The sequence below is a fragment of the Malania oleifera genome, chromosome 13 (genome assembly GCF_029873635.1).
Source record: "Malania oleifera isolate guangnan ecotype guangnan chromosome 13, ASM2987363v1, whole genome shotgun sequence".
Taxonomy (NCBI): Eukaryota; Viridiplantae; Streptophyta; class Magnoliopsida; order Santalales; family Ximeniaceae; genus Malania; species Malania oleifera.
Genome location: NC_080429.1, coordinates 64,711,381 through 64,736,035, shown reverse-complemented (window position 1 = coordinate 64,736,035; position 24,655 = coordinate 64,711,381). Strand labels below are relative to the sequence as shown.

General features: G+C 35.9%; 1 protein-coding gene across 1 annotated transcript in view; it reads left to right on the top strand.

Moving 5' to 3' along the window:
- The window catches only part of LOC131146744 (potassium channel SKOR-like), a 151,065-nt gene that overhangs the window by 25,210 nt on the left and 101,200 nt on the right, over window positions 1-24,655 (top strand). Inside the window, exons 4-6 of the mRNA XM_058096511.1 lie at window positions 4,755-5,094; window positions 5,879-6,174; window positions 14,810-14,890. Coding sequence (XP_057952494.1) covers window positions 4,755-5,094; window positions 5,879-6,174; window positions 14,810-14,890 — 717 coding nt within the window. The remainder of the gene's footprint in view (window positions 1-4,754; window positions 5,095-5,878; window positions 6,175-14,809; window positions 14,891-24,655) is intronic.

Below are 24,655 nucleotides of genomic sequence, written 5' to 3'. Positions count from 1 at the left end.
AATTGTCCTACAGTGGTAGACATGTAGTGGATTTAGGGTTTTGGGCTTCATTTTGAAGTGGTTATGGCAATTAGGGTTTAGCTCTCAGAATTATGCTTTGATATACCATGTTGAAGAATTGGGTGAATTGGAAGACCTAATCACAATGTTAGGTTATAATATATGTCAAGTACATTACATTGACCATATTACCCTTACTAATAACACACTAATTCTCAGAATGATCCATGGCTGGGGAATCATATTCTAGCTGCTTCTTTTCCTCGTTTTTTTCATTTGAGCTCAGGGCAAGATAGTATGATTTTCTTCTTTGTGGTTGACTCGGGTAGGCTTTGGTTTCCTGGAAGTTTCAGTTCATAAGATCTCTTAATGATAGAGAGCTGTTGGAACTTTCATCCTTGCTGTGTTATTGAACAATTGTCGTCTTGCTTCAGCTAGGGATACTTGGTCTTGGGTTTTAGATCATTCTGAGGTGCATTCTTGTAAGTGTGTTTAATTAATTATTTTATTTATTATTATTAGTACTTTTTCGGTTTGAGTTTTTGACCTGTTTCATTTCTTGTTTTCCCCTATATTCATTTATTGGGAAGGCCCAAGCTCCCCCAAAAATTAAGGTTTTCAGATGGATGATTGTGCTTAATAAATCAATACTAACAACAGGTTGCAGATCAGGAGACCTTTGAACGCCTTTTCTTTAGATGTTTGCATGCTATGTTATTTGAATTCTGAAATGGCCACTCACCTATTTTTACACTGATTATGCTTGGAGAATCTGGAATGAATTATTTGGCATGATGGGAGAATCTTGGGTTTGCCCAGCCTTGGTGGAGGAATTGTTGTCTATTTCTTTTGAGGGGTTTGGTAGAAGGAGGGAGAGGGTTGCACTTTGGAAATGCAGTATTTTTGCAGTGTTGTGGGGATTATGGTTGGAGTGTAAGGCACAGATTTTTTCAGGGATAAAATTGAATTGGCTGCTGGTGTGGGAGAAGGTTCATTATCCGGCATCTTTATGATGTGTTGGTTTTGGTTTCTTTTTAAGGGAGTTAGTTTTCGGAGGTCCAGCGAGAATTGAGGAATCTTCTTCTCTGAATATTAATTTTCCCAGTTTTTTTACTTTATTTTTTCTGGATTAATCCAGAATTTTGATGGGAGAAGCCTTTTTCTCCTTTTTGTAAATTATCCTCTTATCATTGAAATCTTTCTTTTGTTGTATATATATAAAAAAATAATGCACTGACTCATGCTTACTAACACAGCAATAATGCACAGCAGTAACACTAAATAACTTCAGTTAACTAGTAACAAGAAAGAGTTCTTGGAGTTTCATTTCCCAGTTTTATCCTTCTTCTTCCTCCAACAAGTTTCAATTGTGTTGAAATAATTGTATTAGGTTATGGGAGGAGGATGGATAGATGGGTTGCGGGGGGGGGTGGGGGGTGGGGTTGAATCCTTTGTCCTGATCCTTTGCTTGCTTTTGTCTTCTCTCTTCTCATCACAATGATGTGATTTTGTTGTTTCTTTATTCTTGAGAGGGTTTCCTTTTCTTGGGATTTTCATTTTAGAGGGGAATTAAATAATAGAGAGGTTGAGGAGCTGTCTTCTTTGCTCCTTGTATTGGAGGCTTGCCATATCTCTCTCACAAGTAATGGTAGAGTTTTGTCTTTGAATCCTTCTAGGGCTATTTTTGAAAGTCTTTCTTTTGTCACCTTATTAAGGTGGACATGAATTTTCCTCTGCATTGTGGTATTTGTGAGACTAAAGTTCCTTCTAGATAATGGCATTTGTTTGGCTAGTGGTGCTTAATAGAGTTGACACCAACAATCTGCTGAAGAGTAGAAGGCCTTCTAAAGCTTTTCTCCCGTTATGTGTCGTTTGCTTGGGATTTGTGAAATACTCTTTTTGGAATTTTTTGTGAAGTGTGGGTTTGTCCAAAGTCTATCAAGGAGCTCTTGATATGTTCTTATGCATGTAAATTGTTCTGAGGATGCATCTCATTTGTTTTTGTATTGCTCTTTTGCTTGGGATTTGTGAAATATTCTTTTTGGAATTTTTCCTGAGGTGTGGGCTTGTCCAAATTCTGTGAAGGAGCTCCTGGATATATCTTTTCCTGGTTTTGGGAAAGTGAGGATGGAAAGAGATTGTTGAGGTGTGCTTTTTTTCACTGCATTATGGGAATTGGGATGGAAAGGAATGCTAATTTTTTTTATTTTTTTATTTTTGGAAAGAGATTATCCGTGGGGCTTCTTTGGGATGGGATAAGGTATTTGGCTTCTCTATGGGCTTATAATGCAGGATTTTTTTTAAGGTTTACTGTTTATGAGATGTCAACTGAGATTGGGTGGCTTTATTAAATTGATTTTGTTTTTGTTTTCTTTGTTTTCATGTGTGAGTACTTCTTGTTCTCCTTTATTATATCTGTTTTTCTCCTTTCTTGTTCAATAAAGCTTCTTTTTCTATATTAAAAGAAATAAAGTCGTGCTGCTTTTAACAAAAGTTTGGGGTTTTAACTTTTGTAAAATGTTCATCAAAACTGCAAGGTTGCACAACGCTATAACAATGCACGAGATGAAGCGTGATAGAATCATCTGTATGATATATCCAGCTCTAGTACAGAGAAATATTGGTTTAAGCTTAGGCCTCCATTGATTTCATTACAAAATTTTGAAGTGTATACACTAACACGAGGTTTAAATTGAAACATACCTACTTGTATGCATGAAACAATAAGTATTTGACTTGAAATTATATATTACAAGATAAATGGGGTACACTTATGAATCCATTATTGTTAATGACGTAGTGCCATATACTATCTACGTGCAAAGAATATGTGAGCTATGCTTTTTTATTTTTTATTTTAAATTTTTACTTGCCTTGAATTTGTCGAAGGAAGTTGTCCATGATCGCTTAAATTGGTGAAAAGGGGTTCATGTAGCCAACCCCACCTAGCGTGACTTAAGGCTTGGTTTCTTCTTATTATTGTTGTATTTTAAATTTTTACTGGCCAACATCCTCGATAACAAAGTGGACACTTGAAGCACATAATTGTCTTTTCCGTCCCCCTTACAAAAATGGTATGCCCTGAACAATAACTTAAGCGGGAAGACTAATGTACCTTTCTATTGGTATTATTTTGCATCATATGGATCCAAAAAGGTAATTATTGCAAAAAGTACTTAAGTATTTTTACCCCAAAAAAAAAGGTATTGTTTGGCTTGCACCCAAATAAGTACTTATTGTAAAAAGTACTTTTTCAAAACTACTTTTTTAGAGCAAAAATAAGTACATTTTTAGAAGTAATCAAGGATTACTTTTGTCTACTTATAAGTAGCTACCATTCGTATGTGGCAAACTTGCAAATTTAGACTACTTATGGCATTGAGGGTTGTTTTATTAATTAAGAATGAATGACAAATTATAAAAATATTATTTAACTAATAATGTTATATACATAAATTATTAATAATATTATTTTTAGTTTAAAAATAATAATCGTACATTGTTTTTAATAGAAAATATTAAAAAATAAATTAAAAATATTTAATTAACATAAATATTAATTAATTTGTTGATTAGAAAATATTTAAAATGTTAATTAAAAATATTATTTATAAAATTTAATTTAAATTGTTAATTAGACAATATTTAAATTTTAATGAAAATTTAATTAAAATTATAAATTAATTTTTTAATTAGACAATATTAAATAGGTCAATTGAAATTGTTAATTGACATAAATATTAATTTTTTAATTACAAAATGTTAAAAATTTTACTCACAAATATTGATTAATTAGACAATATTTAAAATGTTTAGTAGGAGTGCTAGTTAAATATGTTAGTCAGCATAAGTATTAATTCATTCATTAATTAGAAAATATAAAAAATGTTAATTACAAATATTAATTAGAAAATATAATTAAAAATATTAACATAATTTAATAGTTAGAAAATATTTAATGTTAATTATAAATTTCAATTGCTTTGTTAATTAGACAATTTTAAAACTATCTGTTAAGAATCTCAATGAACATAAATATTAATTATACATTATTTTTTGTGTTATAATATATTATTTTATGTTGAAATATAGTAATATTATTCACATGATAATAATATAATTTCACAAAATACTAGTAACAAAAGTAAGTATCCAAACACTATTTATTTTACGAGTACTTATAATCAGCACTTTTTTTGGCACAACTAAATAGTAGTTAATGACTTTCAGTATTTTTATAATCAGTACTTAATACTTATTCTCAGTACTAATCACGTTTACTTTTTTCAGAAATTTTTCCATAATTAGTTCCAAATGATCTCTTATTTTGTAGTAGAGAAGTAAAAGCAAATCTTAGCTGCATATATGCCAATATTTATAAATGATCTGCCATAAAAATGATCTAGCAGGCATTATGTTGTTGAGGTGGTGCATAATAGTCAAAATTTCATGGAAAGGGATGTTAGTAAAATGCTTAACAAATAGTCGCACATATCAGATCCTGTTTCCTGTGTTATATCTTTTGATCTGCACTGGGATGCTAGATGGTATTCTTTCACATTTGCAAGCTGAAAAGACATTACAGGCCTTTATACTATTAAATTTTGGTCAGCTCTGAAAACAGACTGAGCTTTCTTAAATAGCATGTTTACTTCATTTTGGTTATTCCTTCATAGTTCCAATTTCCTTTGTTTATATGAAGTGGCAGGCTTATCTGTCTGGTTCTAAACTCCTAATATATTTGTTCTGACCAGGGTTGTGGAAGAAAAGAACCAGTAAGATACTTGTTATGGATTAGGCTGAGTCGAGCACTTAGAGTATCTGAGTTTTTTGAGAAGTTAGAGAAAGACATTCGCATCAATTATCTATGTACAAGGATTGTGAAACTATTTGTTGTTGAACTGTATTGTACACATACAGCTGCTTGCATCTTTTACTATCTGGCAACTACTCTGCCCCCATCACAGGAAGGTTACACATGGATAGGAAGCTTAAATATGGGTGACTATAGTTATTCAAATTTCCGAGACATTGATCTTTGGAAGCGCTACATAACATCACTATATTTTGCCATTGTTACCATGGCAACTGTTGGTAAGCTTATTTATGCTTTACTTTGTTATCGAATTGCATTTGTAAGACATTTTGATAATTAGTGGAACATGTGAATTGTAATCAATTCTCTTGAGATTGCGATGTGTTAATCTTGAGGTCAGAGTTATTTTTATTTTTTTATTTTTTTTATTTTTTTCAATCTTGATTTTTCCATTTTGAGAATGATCTTTATATTATCTTGACATTGTTGTGCTTTATAAAACAAATTCCTTTAGATTTCTGAGCCATGATTCTTCATTTTGTTGATTGTTCCAAAGGAAGCAAATGGGTTTTTTGTATATTTGTAAGAACATATTGCAAACATGAAATCCTGATGCATTAAAGATTGATGAGGATACATTATAAATATGTGTTCTGGAGCACACGTGCATAAAAGTGAATTGTAGATCAAGGCTATCTGGTTTTTATAAAATGGATCATTTGGAATCTTGAATATTAAGGATAATGTTGGTATGATGATGATGACGGTTAGACAATTTGTTCTTGGGTACGACAACCTTGGCCTCTCGCTCTCTCTCTCTCTCTCTCTCCCCCTCATGACACAAATCCCGTTGTTAATATAATGATAATCTCTGAGATCTAGATATGTATATGCTACATTACTTCACATATTTTTAATCATGAGCTCATCTACATTCTATTGTGAGTGACATTGGTATCGGTTTCCTCACATTAATGCTTAACAATACATCCTTTTTGAACATAATCATAATTCCAAGTTGGAAGCTTAATTTTGTAGTAACTGTGCCCTGCACTCTTACAGGTTATGGCGAGATACATGCAGTCAATGTTAGGGAGATGGTATTCATCATGTTATATGTATCTTTTGACATGATTCTTGGTGCTTATTTACTTGGTAATATGGCAGCATTGATTGTGAAAGGATCAAGGACGGAAAGGTTTAGGGATAAAATGGCTGAACTCATCAAGTACACGAATAGAAATAAACTTGGAAAGAACTTGAGTAATGAGATCAAAGGCCATGTGCGTTTAGACTATGAGAGCAGCTACACAGATACTACTGTTCTTAAAGATATCCCTGTCTCTATTCGTGCTAAGGTATTCAAAGCATGAGGTGTTCAATTATTTCAACGTTTGTAGTTTCTTTGGTGCGTGAAACTAGTTTATTCATTCTTATTGCAGGTCAATGTAATTCCATAATTTGTTAATTCACTAATGTGTCGACTGCCTTTTGTGGAAGTTATGTATGGGCTGTTTTTTTATTCACTCGCAAGAAATAAATTTGTTAATTAGGTGGCCAGTAAATCAGAAAAAGGGAAACAATTGTTAATATTGGTCTTGACCTTTGCCATTGGAGCATTAGATGCATACTGGTTTTATACCCATGCATTGCTTGGGTCTATTACATCTGCCCAACCAGCATCTGTTTAATGCTTGCATGTGAAGCCAATAGATTTACTAACAGGGGCACCTTGCTGGGTGGTGCCCCTTACTGTAACAATATATATGTACCTATATATATATATATATATATATATTGATAAGTAAAGAAATTTATTGATAGAGAGAAAAGAAACTGCAATCAAAAGAGGGCAAGAAGCCTCACAAAATATGAGGTATTTCTTGAGATGTTGAAGAGGACAGAAGCATCCAGGATTTTTCTGGCGACTGCAGTATTTTCCAGCAACTGTTGAAGCTGCTCCTGGACTTTGGCGATGCTGATGACCCTTCAACCGCAGCAGGTTGCGTGGTATTATGATATTTAGGGTTGATTTAGCGGCAGTTATGCAATTAAGGTTTAGGTCGGATCTTGCTCTATACCATGTTGAATAATTGGGTAAAATGGAAGACCTCACCTCAATGATATATCTCTCCCTCTATTTATAATATATGTCAAGTAAAATACCAATGACCATAATACCCTTACTAACTCACACTTATTAACATAACTCATAACACATAATAATAATGTAAATGACTAAATAACCACTAACACCATCTTTACCAACTTTTAGACTCTTTGTAATAGTAAAACTACCTTATTCCTCTCTAAAGATTTTGTTGTTCTCGTATCAGAATTATCACATGTCACCTCAAACACTTTTTCGCATCTCAACAACCCCATGTGTTGTCACTGGCCAATTGTAAACTTTAAGAATACCGCTTGAATAGATTCCTTATTGACACCCAAGACATCCCCCACGCCTGCTATAATCCCTTATTCTTTTTCACACACACAACTGCATTAGCAATGGACATACAATTGGTTACCATCTTCTCTTGTGACTTCTCTCCCCAAGGACATATCTACCATTAACCGGAAGCTTTTGAATACTCCAAACACTCAATCTCCTTCTCAATCATGTCATAAACTTGTCAATGTTTTGGTTTCAGTCCTGTCCCTCTTTTGGAGAAGACTCGTCACTCTGTGGTGAACTTGAGCATTGCCTCACCACACCCTGAACCAAAACCTTCTTGCTACTCAAAGAACCAAGAGTACCTCGTTGCTTATTAAAAAATTCTCTTTTTAGGCAACCTGAATCCCTTAAGCCACTTCATCTACTATTGTATTTGGGCCTTCTTTTTAGAATTTTGTATGCAGTCCAATTCCAAAACCATCCCCACACTTGGACCACCTCTAATAACGACAAGCCCAATATGATTCATCATTGTTTGAAAGTGCCCCAACCATGCCCACACCCACACAAGTGACACAACCCTTCTCTTACTTTCTGCCCTTCGAACCAGTAAACCCTAGGTTCTTCACATCTAATTGATGTAGAGACTAGTGACAACTAGTAGCCAAGGAGATGAACAAACACACTAATGTAAGTTTGGCAACCAGAGAAAAAGTATCAGAATAATCCAGACCATGCAACTGAGTATACCCCTTAGCAACAAGACGAGCCTTTAGATGAGTCACGAAACCATCAAGGTTGACTTTCATACTGTAAACCCCGCGACAACCAACCACAGACTTGTCAGGAGGAAAAGATACTAAGTCCCAAGTACCATTGTCATGTAAAGCAATCATCGATTTAACCATAGCATCCCTCCACCTAGAATGGGTTAAGGCTTCCGAAACAGATTTAGGAAGGGTTGTAGGTGATAGAGCAGTAACAAAACAATAATAGGAGGGGGATAAGGAGTCATAACAAACATGGTTGGAAATGGGATGTTGAGTGCATGTGCATTTACCTTTTCGAAGAACAATAGGAGGATCAACATCATGGGGAGTATGATCATTAGACGAGGAAACCAGAGGTGTGGTAGTAGAAGCTAGAGGGGACGCCTGTCCTTGGAGCCGCCATCGTGAATACACCTGCAAATTAGGATAATCAAGATGATGAGAAGGACTCGAGCCACATGGAGACTTAGATGGTTGGTTGGGCAAGGACAACAAAGTAGAATCTGGAAGATTAGGCAAAGGAAGAGACTCATTGAGCTCAACAACACTCAGTGATTGGGCATAGTAAAGTGTATATTTAAAGAAGGTAACATCGGTAGAAACAAAGAAGCGATGCTGCACAGGACTATAATAACGATATCCCTTTTGACTATATGAGTAGCATAGAAAGACACATTTCATAGCACGAGGATCCAACTTATCCACCCTAGGAGCTAGTTGATGAACAAAGGACACACACCCAAATAAACGAGGACGGAGAGAAAATAAAGGTGAATTAGGAAAGAGAATGGAGTAGGGAATTTTACCACTAAGAATAGAGGAAGGCATTCTATTGATCAGATAACAAGCAATAAGTACAACAACACTCCTAAACACTTTATGTAGATGTGTTTGATAAAGGAAGGTGCGAGTGATTTCAAGATGTCTATTTTTCCTCTTTGCAATTCCATTTTGTTGAGGAATGTGGGCACAGGATGATTGATGAACAATACCAAACTGAGTCATGTAAGTAGTGAATTGTGCGTGCGTTGAAATACTCTTTAGCATTATCACTTCGAAGTATTCGAACTGGAAAACCAAATCGAGTCTTTATTTTAGAAAAAAAGACACAAAATACGTGAAATAACTTATGACAATCTTTTATTAAATATAACCAAATCATTCTTGAATAATCATCCACAAAGGTTACAAAGTATCGGAAACCCAACCTGGACACAACCCTTTTAGATCCCCAAACATCAGAATGAACTAACATAAAAGGGCTTGCAGCCCGTTTATTGACTCGGGATGCGAAAGGAACATGATGGTGCTTTCCCAACTAACAAGACTTACAATCAAGACTAGACACAGAACTCAAACTAGGAACAAGACATTTTAACTTTTCTAATGAAGGATGACCACGACGATAATGAATTTGAAAAGTTGTGGCAGCAGTAGTGTAGGCGATGGAAGGAGATAGTGGGTCAAAGTGATAGAGTCCACCAGCTTCATGCCCTCTGCCAATCGTCTTCTTTGTCTTCAAATCTTGAATAACTACAAAATCAAGGAAGAATGTGTTGGCCTAACAAGGCTTAATCCCGTTTTGATAATGACGAACCAAGGCATCTAATTGTGCCATCAAGTGTGTAAACAGGTATAACGGTATTAAAGTACAATGGAAGATGCAAAATGGAAAGCCATGAAGCATACATGACAATCATTTATGGCTATTAACATAAAGCTTGGATGAAGACCAAGCTTAAGAACGTGAAGACCTAAATAGTTTGTTATGTGTATTGTAAATTAGGAATTCTTGTAAGTACACCTCACTTGATTTTGTTGCAAAGCTCTTAGGTTACGTAATTGGACCTTAGATACCCTTTAAATTCTTGGAAAATATTTTTACAAGGTCAAAAAGTTATTTCAAAAGCTTAAAATTATTTTTGAAACGAAAAATATAAAGGAACTTATATTTCAGGATGTTTAGGCCCCCGAGGCAAAGGCTCAGTTGACCGAAATAATACTGCCATTTTAATTGCCAGATGTAGTTGGTTCGGGCGACCGAATCTTAGAGTTCAGTCGACTGAAGCGCTCGCGATAAATTTCGGAATGGCAGAAAATCTCTTCAATTCTCAAAGATTAAGTCATTAAAACATTCACAACGACTATAATTCATAAATAACTAACCCTAATCATGTTTTAGACATTGAATGTAGCAATTAAAGAGAAAAAGCACCGTTCTTGCTGAAAGCTTTTTTGTGTTCATATTTTCATGCTTATTGCTTTTCAAAACCAGAAAACCTTAGCTAAACTCCTTAAGCTTCGTTGCAATCTTATTTTGAGAGTGTATTAGAGTTTACTTGTGTACGTATCCACTCTTTTTAGAGAGTTTAACTTGTACAAATCAGTTCTTGATTAGTTCTTGTAAACTAATGGTTCTGGGATTGAATTGTTGAACATGCGAAAGGAGATTTTTGCTTGAGAGGCTTCTCCGCTTATTGAAGGAGAGAGGCGACTCTACCTAGTGAAGGAGTGAGGCTACTCTGCCTAAGTATAGGAGAGAGGTAACTCCACCTAAGTAAAGGAGAGAGGCAACTCCGCCTATTGAAGGAGAGTTTGTAAAAGGCTTCTCGGCTTACTAAAAGAGAGAGACTTCTCTGCCTACTAAAGGAGGGATAGTGAAACCCTTAAAGCGAGTTGCTTGAGGCAAGGACGTAGGCACGGATCGCCGAACCTTGTAAAAATTCGGTGTTACTCTCTTCCCTAACTCTTCATATTTCCGAGCATATTTATTTTGATATGTATCTGTTGTGAATGTTGTGAATAATTTTACTTTCATTGTGTTGTTGGATTAATTGTTGGAATCATTGCAACAATTATGCTGTAGTTAAGCATATTTATATTGATTGAAATTTGTTGTTTTTGAGAAGTTTAATCACTTATTGGAATCATAGCATGAACTTGTTTACATTCAAAGCATATTTATATTGATACATTTTTCTGCTGAAAATATTGTTGTTATTGAGAAGTTAAGATCACTTGTGAAAATAATAGTTAAAAGAGAGTAAGCTTCCGCATAATTTTTTAAATATCCAATTCACCCCCCTCTTGGGATCACACCTCGACTTTCAGAATGTAACTAAACAATTCATGGATTTAGTAATTTTGCTAATGGACATAAGATTGAAATATTTTTGGGAATATATAAGACCGAAGGAAGAGAATAGAATAAGTGGGATTTATAGTCCCAATTCCCTTTTCTGCTATGGTGGGTCCATTAGCAAGTGTAACACAATGTAAATTTGCAGGATATTGAAGAGTGGAGAAGAAGTTAGGTATACCTATGATATGATCAGTGGCAGCGAAGTCTATGACCCAAGGACTAGGACGACAAGTACTAGATGATAGGCATACTGTGGGATTACTTGTTTGGGAAAGAGATGCAATGGGAAGAGAAGCTTGTTGTCATGCTTGATACTATTGGAACTTGAAATACTCTTTCTTTGACATGGATACAGTACGCTGCCCCCCACTCAGCCCCAAAGATGAGGAGTCGGTGGTGGCTGCATTGGCTGCCCCCAAAGGTGTGAAGTTGGTGGTGGCTGCATTGGCAACACGTGAAGGTCTACCGTGAAGATCCCAACATGCTCAATAGTATGATTACTCCATCCACGATGAGTGCACTTGCGAGGAGTACCTCTACCTCGTCCGTCTCTACCACTATGACCACTCGAACCACCTCTAAAACTTTTGCAATTATTTGTTAGAGAACTAGAATCACCCTATGTAGCGAAGGTTGTCCTCTAAAAGCCAGATGCAAGAGTAGGTGAATGTGTGCTAAAGGAAGCATGAAGGACACGAGAATGAACATCGACAAATGATGGCAGCTTGGAGCTATTAAGTATCTGGGGCTGGACTGCCTCAAACTTGGGTCTCAAGCCTGCTATAACACAAAGAACTATCATCTGCTCCCTCTACTTCTATATCTCATAAACGTTGGCAGTTATAGGTTGAAGCTCCTTAAGAGTATGCTTCATCTCTCCAAAACAATTTACAGTACTCCTATCTCATTGTTGTAACTGAAAGTACTTGTGGAATAAATCATACATACTTGTAATGTTACTAGAGTATAGAAGTTTGACATAATCCCAAATCTCCTTGCACATATCTAGATGCATACGCATTTGTGCAATCCGTGGCTCCATTGAATTCTACAAGAGTGAAACAATCACGGCATCTTCTTGAAGCCACATGTCTTTTCGCTTCTCATCAAAAGGATCATATTGGAGCAAGTGGTTAGATTTTCTTTTACTAAATAAACCTGAACAACTTTAGACCATTGAATATAGTTCTTTCCATCCAACTTTGGGTCATTATTTGTGGCAACGATGTCAGAAACAAATTTTTGGGATTCATAGATTCCATCCCAAGTAAGGTCTTAAATTTCAATTTCGATTCAAATTTCGAAGCTCCAAAAGTATGGAAATTTCGACGGAAATTTAATTTCGATGTCAATTTCAATTTCGATTTGAAAAAATAACGGAAATTTGTAGTAAAGCATGAAGTTCTTTGTAAAACTTTAAAAATGGTTAACAAACATAATAATATAAGTTTTAGGACTAATATATTACAAATTAAATACATTTATGTTTTGTATGAGGTGGAAAATTTGTAAAATATTATGTGTATTAGACATGTTTGTAAGATAATGTACATTCATATTCAGTTAATACAAATTAAATTTCATAAATCATTTAAATATTATTTATTGTACAAATAATGATAATTTAGACATGAGTGGTTAAATAAAATGTTACTGTAAGTTTATTTTTTTTATATAATTTCAAAAGCACTTGTAATAATATTTCGTTTCGATAAAATAAATAAAATAGATTAAAAGAGAAATTTCAGTTCACTCCTAAATCTTTCATTTGAATTCCGATGAAATTTCATTGTATAGATAAAATTTCAACAAGTTTCGTTAAAATTTCGAGATTTCAATAAATTTCGGATGATTTGCTGAGATTTTGATGGAAATTATGCAAGATAGAAATCGACTGCCATTTCGATTTCGAGGGTGATGGAAATCGGAAATTTCGACGAAAATTTTGACAATTTCGTGGAAATTTAAGACCATGATCCCAAGTCACAAATCAGCAACCACACCAATGTCAAATGAGAAGAACAATCAGAAATAATCAGGACAACCTCAAACTATGTGAAGCACCGATGCAACCACGGACGAGGTGAACGACTCACCAACGGATATAGCACTGCCACTGCCTCACAACTGAACATACGAACGCTGCCACTGCTCCTAAAAACTCACAAAGAAGCCTTCACAAACTTGAACTGAGATTAATGGAATACTGCAAGTGCATGGTTGAAAAAGGTTGGATTTTTTTAGCAAAAAACGGGCCCAACAGCTTGGTAATATTGTCAAGAGAAGGAATCAGAACACGGCAGAGGAAAAAAAAAAAAGAAATGGAAAAGGGTGGCCAGAAAACTACTCATGCCGGCACGTGGGATTGGCTCTGCCGGCATTTGGCTGGCACGTGAGCGCTTTTCTGGCAATGAGATTAGGCTTCGAGGGGTTCTGTTTTTGGGTGTATGGTTGGTTTTGTGAAATAATGTGGGGTGGAGGTGGTTCTAGGAAGGACATTGGCAATGGTTTTGCTGGTGATGGCCGAGGGGAATAGGGTTTAGGTTGGATTATGCTTTGACACCATGTTAAGATTTGATTAAAATGAATGACCTAACTTGAAGATAGGTCTTTCCCTCTATTTATAATACAAATTAAATACATTCTAATGACAATAATGCCCTTACTAACTCTCACTAATTAACATACTAATACACTTAATAATAATTCTAAAAGACATAAATAACCTCTAACAATGATGGCAATTTTTTTTTTTAAAGGTAAAAAATCTGTGATGAGTTTTCTTACCTTCTAAAAAAAAGAAAGAGTCCTGTGCAAGCAAATCCACTGTGAAAGTGGGGGAATCCTTGACTAAAACTAAATCTTCACATGTGGAATCAGCTACTTTTTTTAGCTAACTGAGCTATATGTGGGGATGACACATGCAACTGATCTGCTAGGGAGCGAATGTCATCTATAGTGCTTCAATGGAAACATAAGGAGAAGGCCTGATATTACTGCTCCTTTTGCTTTAACTCTTGACATTTGATATCATTTGGGTTTTAAATTCAAAGATCAAATCAGAATTTTAAAGAAAATTCTTTCAGAGGGACCTTTAGCAAGATTAGAGTACCTTAAAATTCTTTCTTGTGATGCAAGATTATATGGGAATCATATGTTTCTAACAGTGTTATTCAAAGAGATGATTAGATTGAATTTGGCACCAGTGGGTGCATATCTTTTTATGCCACATGAAACACAGGGATCTCATAATTAGCTTTTTTCTTAAGGTTCTTGCAAAATTAAGCCATCTGCATTTTTCCTTTTTGGGCATTATGTCCTTTTATTTTTAGATGATTGTTCAATAATACATTAGCTTTCTTGAATATTTTTTTGGAAGTGAAAAAACAAAACAATGGGAACATTTAGTAAGGATTGAAACCACAGTTATGTAAGAAATGATTTTTAAAATTTTTTCAATTTTATGATTTAGTGTTACGTGAAGAGTTTCTAGAAGAGGATTGGATACAATACAACCAGTTTATTTAAACTGAATTTGTCGACAGCTAAGAGGATATGCAGCTCTTTTTCCGTCCTTTGTTTTGTTAATGTTGTGTTGCATATGTTCTGCATCTCTATGTTGTATGAATTTATGTCTGGTTCTGCTTGATTCTGCATCAGCACTCACTGTTTCTTGTTTGCAGATTTCACGGAAGTTATTTGAGCCATACATTAGAAAGGTTTCTCTTTTCCAAGGATGCTCTCCGGAATTTTATAAGCAGATTGTAAGCTCTCTCTCTTTTTTTTTTTGTTTTTTTTTTTGTCTTTGTGGCTTATGAAATATTATAAAACTCAAAGGTCAAAGATGTTTCCCTGATAATATTATGGGTATTTGTGAATATATCAGCTGTCAAATGAGGATTTTGGATATAGTAAATTTGATCTCACATTCACATGAGATTTACATTCAGTGGTAAAGCTATAGTTGTTACTTCACACATGCAATATCTTTTGATACTGTATTTTTTTTTTTTCTTTTTGGAAAATGTTTTCTTTGCGTATTCTCAGTGGAAGCAATTAAAATTTCATTAATTTGAAGCAATGACTGTCTGCAGATTTTAATTGGCTAATCATGTTCTCTTCTTGTTGCATAATTTGATGATGTTTGAAATGGTGGATTTGTCTTAAGTCAGGACAGTATTTCAGAATTGTTAATAAAGTGTTCTTGTAGTTTTACTCGAGATACTTTTTTGTGCTAAAATGCATATAAAAGATTCATGGTATGCTGACTTGTTGCATATATTACCAAGGAATTCCATAAGATCAGTCCTCCAAATACGATTTGTCTACAGATATACATTTTCCTTATACCTTGATGTACCCATGTTCGACAGAGCACTGAACTGAGGTATAGCCATATAGGAAATGTGTCTATATTTTTTGTTGGATACTCATTAAAAAATATGTTCAGTAGTTCAAGAGTTTACCACGTATCTACTTCAAAATGGATTGAGTGTGCATATTGAACAATTTATGCCACGGTATTATATATAAAAAAAAAAAAATCAATCCATGTCATAGTGTTAATATCATTTTACTTGAAATCTATATAAAGAAAAATAAATAATGCGAGTATTTTGTTTTTTCATGTGTCTAGGTGCTTGAAAGGGACTTTTTCTCTCACATCTATTGTGGTCAATAGGCTATTTTGTCATAATTTTTATTTCTATTTTCTTTTTAATTGTAATTTTCAAAGACAATTTCTCATCCTTTCTCTCTTAATGAAATTTCTATGTTTATTAAGAGAAGAAAAAGAAGTCAGATGGAGAGAGAGATTCAGATGCTTGAGAGAGAGAGAGACAGAGACGAACAGAGGAAATTCAATTAACAATTTACACTATGATTAATAAGTAACAGATTAAATCAGGATATTCGTCCTATGTCTAGTGGGTTACTGATAAGTGGACCTATGAGTAACTATAATGCACCATGGGGCTGCTGGGAGAGGAAAGGCTTGTTATAGAAGTTCTAGCAGACCTGGCTGAGTTGGTGAAGTGTTTGTGGCTTTTATATTGATGTGGAATTCCAGGTAAATCTGGCAGAGTGGTCTGTTGGTCTAGGCTTGACTATAAAATGACATCAGCGACAGTTGGAGAGTTTGAGGTATGGCCTGAGGGGATTCTTCTTCAAGAGCAGGTCATGGATTAAAATATGAAGGGGATTCCTGCTTTGATAATATGGATGCTGCATAAGTGGGAAAGAGGAAAGATTGTGAGTTCGCTGTTTATTTTCAAAGTTGGCAGGTCTTCTTCTAGAAGTTTCCTTTCGAATCAGAAGGATAGAGCATCAGGAATGGAGGCCAACCATTCTATCAGTGCTGATAGTTTCAGGAAGTAATATTGATCAGAATACTAAATCTGAATTAAAATTGGATGACCATAAATCTCGTATCTTAGAGCTATTTTGAACAAAATGGTTAATAATGTGGGAATTGGCAATAGAGGGGGAGTTCAGTTAGTCTGGAGATCAAGAGTTGTACTGAAAAAATATATATTCAAGAGATTGGGTGATAATGATGGGAATAAGTTTGTCCCTGGTGTGAGAAAGATTGTTCTGGACAAGTCTATTAAAATGTATGCATGTAGGGCAGTGATGAAGGAGGAGTTATGGTGAACTCTCTGTGTCATAATTGAAGTAAATTTGAGGGTTATGTTGTTGAAACTCTGAAGGAATTGATGCTGAAATCAGGTAAAAATGACAGTGAGAGTGGTCACATTTAGGATAGGAAGAAAGGCGGTGAGTGCCTGATAGTAGAAGGGATCTCATTAGTGATTTTGCGTGCAATGGTGTCATATTATTGGATGAATTTCATGAACATTATAGGTATGTTTCAAACTCCTCAGATCTAATTGGAGACGTTTCCCATGTACAGGCAAAACTGGTTGAAGACCCATGTTAATCTCTTTGAGGATGATGGTAAAGATGTAGGACAGCAGGCGAATGAACAGGTTGGGGATTGAATTGTAGGACAAGATGAGTTTATGGTTGTGTTTATCCTTGGGGGAAGAAGTTGATTTGGATTTTGGTGAAAGCAAGGTAGGAAGGCTCAGCATGAGTTAGCTAACTTAAAAGTCTTTTATGAATTACAATGGCAAGCATACACTCCATTGTACTGCTTTGTCCTAGTTCTAAATCTCTCTTATGCAAGGCAATGTGAGGCAATCTGTGGTCATAAAAAAAAGATTTTCGACTTGGCAAATTCCTCCTTTTGTAGCTTTATTCCATTTGCCCTCTGCCCCTTGTCAACATTGGGTTTTGAAGACCCGTTTTGGGTTGCCAACATATGCTGACTTGTATAAACCAAAGCAAGTAACAAAACGATCCTTGGGTTATCTTACTCATTTTATTAAATATGGAGTCACCACTTTATTTTGTTTTTAGAAAGTCAAAATAAATGAAAACTTTTGTTTTTCAAAAGATCCGGTTTAGGGTACCTTTGTGAATAGGGAAGGTGGACTTTTAAATCTCTTTAATTGAGATTCAAGAGACCTAGCACCCTAAAGCACCCATTCTAAGAATGGTTGCAGCACTTACTGAAAGAAGAAAAGATTGGAAAAAATATTTCTTTCATAATTTTGTTCCTTCGTACAATCCAATATATAATACAATAACCTATTCTAATCAAGGAAATAATTTCCTATTAAATGAAATCAAATCCCCCATAATTACTCACTAATTACTCACTTTCCTAATTTGTTTTATTTACAAAGATATTCTAGGTTGACATTTTAACACTCCCCCTCAAGTTGGATCATAAATATTAATCATCTCCAACTTGTTAATAAGATCTTCAAAACTCTGTCGTCCCAAGCCTTTAGTGAGAATATCTGCAGTTTGTTCCTTGGTTGGTACATAAGTCATACATATAACTCCTTCAATTTTTTCCTTGATGAAGTGTCTGTCTACCTCCACATGTTTAGTCCTGTCATGTTGGACTGGATTAAGAGAGATGCTAATAGCTGCCTTATTGTCACTGTAGAGTTTGATAGGAAGGTTCACCGGTACCCGTAATTCCTCCAATAGTTTTCGTAACCACAGTCCTTCACAAATCCCTTGAGCAATTGCCCTGAATTCAGCTTCAGCACTACTACGAGCCACCACATTCTGTTTTTTGCTTCTCCAAGTCACGAGATTTCCCCAAACGAATGTACAATATCCTGTGGTGGACCTTCTATCTTCCACTGATCCTGCCCAATCTACATCTGTAAAGATCTCTATTTCCTTGCTCTCACATTTCTTGAAGAAGAGTCCTCTTCCTGGGGATCCCTTGAGGTATCTAAGGATCTTGTATACGGCATTGAAGTGAACTTCCTTTGGTGAGTGCATGTGTTGGCTTACTACACTAACTGCAAATGCAATATTTGGTCGAGTATGTGATAGGTAGATCAGTTTGCCAACCAATCTCTGATACCTCTCCTTTTCTACTGGTTTTCCACAATCTTCAACCCTCTTTACTGTTTCTATCGGGGTTTTGCTGGGTTTACATCCTAGCATGCCAGTTTCAACTAGGAGGTCAGTAACATACTTTCGCTGCGAAACACTAATCCCCTTTTTTGTTCTTGCCACTTCCATTCCCAGGAAATACCGCATCTGTCCCAAGTCTTTAACTTCAAATTCAGTAGCCAGAACCTTCTTCAATCTCTCCATTTCTACAGTATCATCACCAATAAGAATTATATCATCAACATACACTATTAGAATTGTTTTCTTACCTCCTTCAGACTGTTGGAAGAATAGTGTATGGTCTGATTGCCCTTGTCGATACCCTTGATTCTTTAGTACCTTTGCAAATCTGTCGAACCACGCTCTTGGAGATTGTTTGAGGCCATATAACGATTTCTTTAGTTTACACACTCTGTTTTCTTCACTTGTTCTACTGAATCCTGGTGGTATAGTCATGTAAACTTCCTCTTCTAATTCTCCATTTAAGAAAGCATTTTTGATATCAAGCTGTTGTAGTGGCCAATCTAAATTGGCTGCCAGGGATAAGAGAACCCGAACTGTATTTAAGTTTGCCATTGGTGCAAATGTCTCAGTATAGTCAATGCCGTAGGTCTGTGTAAAGCCTTTTGCAACAAGTTTGGCTTTATATCTTTCAACTGTTCCATCAGATTTACATTTCACTGTGAAAACCCATTTACAACCTACTGGCTTCTTCCCTTTTGGTAGATCTGTCAACTTCCAAGTTCCATTTTTTTCTAAGGCTCGCATTTCTTCCAAGATTGCCTCTCTCCATTCTGGTATTTCTAGAGCTTCTTGAATGTTTTTTTATACTTTCGTCCTGTCCAGATTAGAGACAAATGCACGATATCCTGTAGACAAGCTTTTATAAGACATGTATTTCGACCAAGGATATTGAGTACATGACCTGGTTTGTTTTCTGATTGCAATAGGTAGATTGATATCATCAGGTGCAGCATTGTCAGAAGAAGACTCAATTACCAGATCATGATTATTCGGAGCCATCACCGGGTCCAACGATCTTGGTGCTTCAGATATGAGGTTCTCCTTCTCATTTGTTTTCAGCTTTCTTGAGTAAACCAGTATGTCTTCGTTGTTTTGTTCTCCTGCATCTCCCCCTGAGGGTAAGTGTTCAGTTGTGTTTGGCAGACCAGGAAGTACTGTAATGGAAGACTCAATAGGCGGGTCAATAGACGGGTCAGAGAATGAAGTAACTGGAGTAACTGCAGTTTCAGATTCAATAGTAAAAGGATCAAAGAACCGATCTTCACTCCTCCATTTCCCCCCCTGAAGAGAGGGCTTTGAGAAATAAGGAGTGGTTTCAAAAAAGGTGACATCAAGACTAACGAACAGTCGTTTTGAGACCGGGTCATAGCATTTGTAGCCTTTTTGGGTAGGTGAATAACCAATGAAAACACATTTAATGGCACGAGGATCCAATTTATCGCGGTGGTGTGCATGGACATGGACAAATGCAGTACAGCCAAAAATTTTCAGTGGGAGACTGGAAGGGAGACGAGAGTTAGGAAAGTTTTCCTGAAATTTTTGTAGAGGAGTGACAAATGAGAGTACTCGACTTGGCATTCGATTAATGAGATGTGTGGCTGTTAAGATGGCATCGCCCCAAAAATAATGTTTCATGTGGGTGGTAAACATGAAAGCCCGGGCGACTTCATGTATATGTCTATTTTTTCATTCAGCAACCCCATTTTGTTGAGGGGTATCTACACAAGAACTTTGATGAACAATCCCATGATCTTGAAGATAAGTTCCCAGGATGGTATTGAAATATTCCGTACCATTATCAGTACGTAGGATTTGAATATGAGTCTGGAACTGTGTATGAATCATGGTATGAAAATTGATAAAAATGGAACGGACTTCAGTTTTGTCTTTCAGTAAGTAGACCCAACAAAGACGAGTATGATCATCGATAAAGGTCACAAACCATTTTGTATTGGTGCGATTTAGGGAACGTGAGGGACCCCATACATCACTGTGAAACATTGCAAATGGGCGAGATGGTTTGTATATGGATGATGGAAACGAAGTACGACGATGTTTAGCAAGCTCACATACTTCACATTGAAACTCAAAAGCCATTTTATTTGAACAAAGAGAAGGAAACAAACGTTTTAAATATTGAAAATTGGGATGACCCATCCGTGAATGCCATAACAAAAGTTCACTATTTTTAGAAGTAGATGCAGAATCACAAATTGCAGTATTACATAATTCACTCAAACTTGCCTCCTCAAAGTAGTAGAGTCCCTCATATGCTTTAGCAGTGCCAATTGTCTTCCCCGATGATAGGTCCTGAAAAACACAATGGGAGGAAACAAATTTAGCGAAACAATTTGAGTCTTTTGTTAACTGACTGATAGATAACAAATTGCAGGATAACTTGGGGACATGTAAGACTGATTGTAAAGTTAAGGAATCAGATATGCGAATACTTCCTTTTCCAGCAACTGGTGAGAGAGATCCATCTGCAATTTTTACCTTCAAATTCCCGGCATATGGGGAATAGGATGAAAAATATTGATATGACCCAGTCATATAATCGGACGCACCTGAATCAATTATCCAAGGGCATTTGTAACAAGATGTGGTTTTTAAAGCCGTCAGATGATTACCTCGATGAGCCAGAGAACCAGAGGAAGACTGGCCCGAGGTTTGCATTGATGAAAACATCTTATATAACTGATCCAACTGTTCAGGACTAAATACACTGCTGGATGGGGTATCATTGTTCTCTCCTTGTGATCTTTCATTTGACCCGCCAGTGTTGGCCTGGTACCCACGATTTTTGTGGTATTGTCTCGGTTTCCAGTCTACCGGTTTTCCATGAATCTCCCAGCAGGTATTTTTTGAATGACCTGTTTTTCGACAATGTTCACACCACATTTTACCTCTTTGTGGCCGTTGACTAGGTCCTCCTGGGCCTTTTAATGTAAGGGCTGATGCGTCCGGCCCGGTGTGCGGCCCATCTAATTTTTGGGCAGATCCACGTGCAGCCGGGTCCAGCCCAGCGGAATCATTTTGGGGTCGCAACATTACCCGTCTCCTGTTCTCCTCACGCCTGACCTCTGCGAAAACTTCTCGGGTTGAAGGGAGAGGGCGCCGGCCAAGGATCCGTCCCCTCACGTTGTCGAGCTCTCGATTCAGGCCGGCAAGAAACTCGAAGACCCTCTCGTTTTCGAGCCTCCTTCGGTATCGCGTGCTATCGCTGGAGCACTCCCACTCTTCGTCAATGATCAGATCGAGCTCCTGCCAGAGATGACTCATCTCCATGAAATATTCGGTAACCCCTCTCTCGCCTTGCCTCATCTGCCACAATCGGGTCTTGATGTCTAAGATTTGAGAGTTACTTTCGCCATCGGAGTACGTCTCACGTACGACTTCCCAGACCTCCTTCGCCGTCGGCAAAAACAAATAAATTTTTCTGATTGATGGTTGCATTGAATTGATGAGCCAAGCCGTGACCATGGAATTTTCGGACCTCCATCTTTGCAAGGCGATGGCGTCGGATGGATCTGGTTTCCTTCGCTCACCGGTAAGGTAACCAAGTTTTCCTTTTCCCTCAATTACTAGTTTAATGGACTGAGCCCATTCACGGAAATTTTTTCCGTTTAATTTTTCCAGTGAGAATGGAAAAACTGTGTTATCATTCGTACTCCCACCGGACGTAACCTCTGAATCACCGGTGATGTTTGCAGAGGAGATAGAGTCTCTGCTGTCAGCCATTGTTTTAGCTGGGTTTAAGAAACCCTAGCTCTGATACCATGAAAGAAGAAAAGATTGGAAAAAATATTTCTTTCATAATTTTGTTCCTTCGTACAATCCAATATATAATACAATAACCTATTCTGATCAAGGAAATAATTTCCTATTAAATGAAATCAAATCGCCCATAGTTACTCACTAATTACTCACTTTCCTAATTTGTTTTATTTACAAAGATATTCTAGGTTGACATTTTAACACTTACCCTATGTGAGTGTGTGTGTGTTCTACTCATAAATGAGAATTTTGAAGAAAAGGTTGAAAAATAGCCGAAAATGAGGCTTGCAGCATCATGTGGTTGACCGCTTGCAGAGCGTGGTCGACTGGCCTCTGCTGGTTTTTGTTTTTTTCATTTTTGCTGCAGATTTCGAGGTTCTCATCCCTTTCCTCATTTGAAAAGGCTTTCATGGAATTCATGCAAAGGCATAACGCACAAGCCCCATGGGAATCCCACTACTTGGTGCCTTAACAAATCCTCAAATAAAACAACAAAAAGAAAGAGAAAAAATGAAAGAAACAAAGAAAGCATGAATTTTTTAGGTTGTGGCTGAATCAACTAAAGTTGATTGCCTACGTATCCTCTATAAGAGGAATCAAGCCACTTGTAGTTCCAAAAACATTTTCAAAAAACAAGTTTTGGAAAACATTTTTGGTGAGAGAAATTCTTTCTTGATGCATTTTCTTTTATTATCTAATTTTTTCTAGCTAAACATCTCTTTAGATTCATGGACCACCAAAAAAGTATTCTTTAATTTTAAATTTAAAAATTCAAAATTTCCAATACTGAAAATTTTCAAATTGTTATGCACATGTAACTTGACCAAGTTCAAATAAAATATTTCACATTAAGATTCCTTAAAGACAAACAAATATATACATATAAGGATAGAAAGAGGGAAGTTTTTAAGAGAAAGGAGGAGACTATAGGCTAAAAAGGCAAGATGTCCTCAAGAATAGAAGAATAAAAAAATGAAAAAAAAAAAAATTGATAGAGAAAGAAGATATATTCATTGTAGAGGAAAAAATGTACAATGAGTCCAAAGGGTACTTACGGTAGTATTTTCAATTGATTGGTTATCATTGCCCTTTAGTTTCAGCCACCGGTGATATCTTCTCCTCTCTTGCAATTTCTTTTTATTATTTTCAATTGTTGGTTAGTAGAGTAGATTTTGTGTTTATGATTTGTAGGCTTAACATATGCATTTTTGTGTTTTCCATCTGCAAATCTTGGAGTATACAAAATTTTTAAGAAGTACTATGCCATGAGTTTTTTGAATTTTAGTCTAGCTTGGATTCACATGCAAAATTGTATGCTTTAAATTTTTAAATGCATTGTGTTGTTTGTGTGATTTCCACTAGTTGTAGGGTGTGATTTAGAAAATCGTCTATGTGAAATAAGTTTGCATTAAAAGAAAAAAAAAAAAAACAGAACTCAAGCTTGTACTTTGCCTATGTATCACAAATTATCTTTGTACACAAATGCGGTCTCGAGCTCAGATAAAGGAGCAAGGTTGTGTTAGGTAACTGACAACTAGCGTAAAACTTTGTTAGATTTTTATATCATGAATTCTTACCAAATCCACTTGGATCAAGGGAATAGACCAGGTCAATATAGAAGGGAGAGGGCTAAGAAGTTAGCACAAGAAACAAGGATTAATAAGCAACTTAGAATAGAGGGACACTTACAAGAAAAAATATGTAAATAGTGAAAATAAAAAATTAACTTAATTTACCTTAAAGTGACGAATTGGTTAGGGGAAAAAGCTAGAGAAATTGAAAAATCAAGATTTAAAATTTGTTTCATTGGAAAAGAGAAACATAAAAACGGTGTATGAATTATTGTAGACAAAGACCTAAAAGCTTATGTAGTAGATGTTAAAAGAATAGGGGATAGGATCATTAAAATCTGGATAGCTCTAGGCCTGGAGATAGTAAATGTCATTATTGTTTATGCTCCCCAAATAGGCTTAGGAGAAAATCTTAAAAGATAGTTTTGGGAAGATATGAATAGTATTTTACAAGGGATACCAACGTTTAGGCTTTGAGAGGATACATAGAGGCCATGGATATGAAATGCAATTTTAGATTTTTCCATGTCTTACGATTTGTTTATATTAAATACTTGCTTTATAAAAAGAGCAGAACACTTGATATAACATTTAAAAGTGGGCATAATAAAAGCCAAATAGATTTCTTCTTAACTAAAAGGGGGATCGTCTATCTTCTAAGGATTGTAGTGTTAT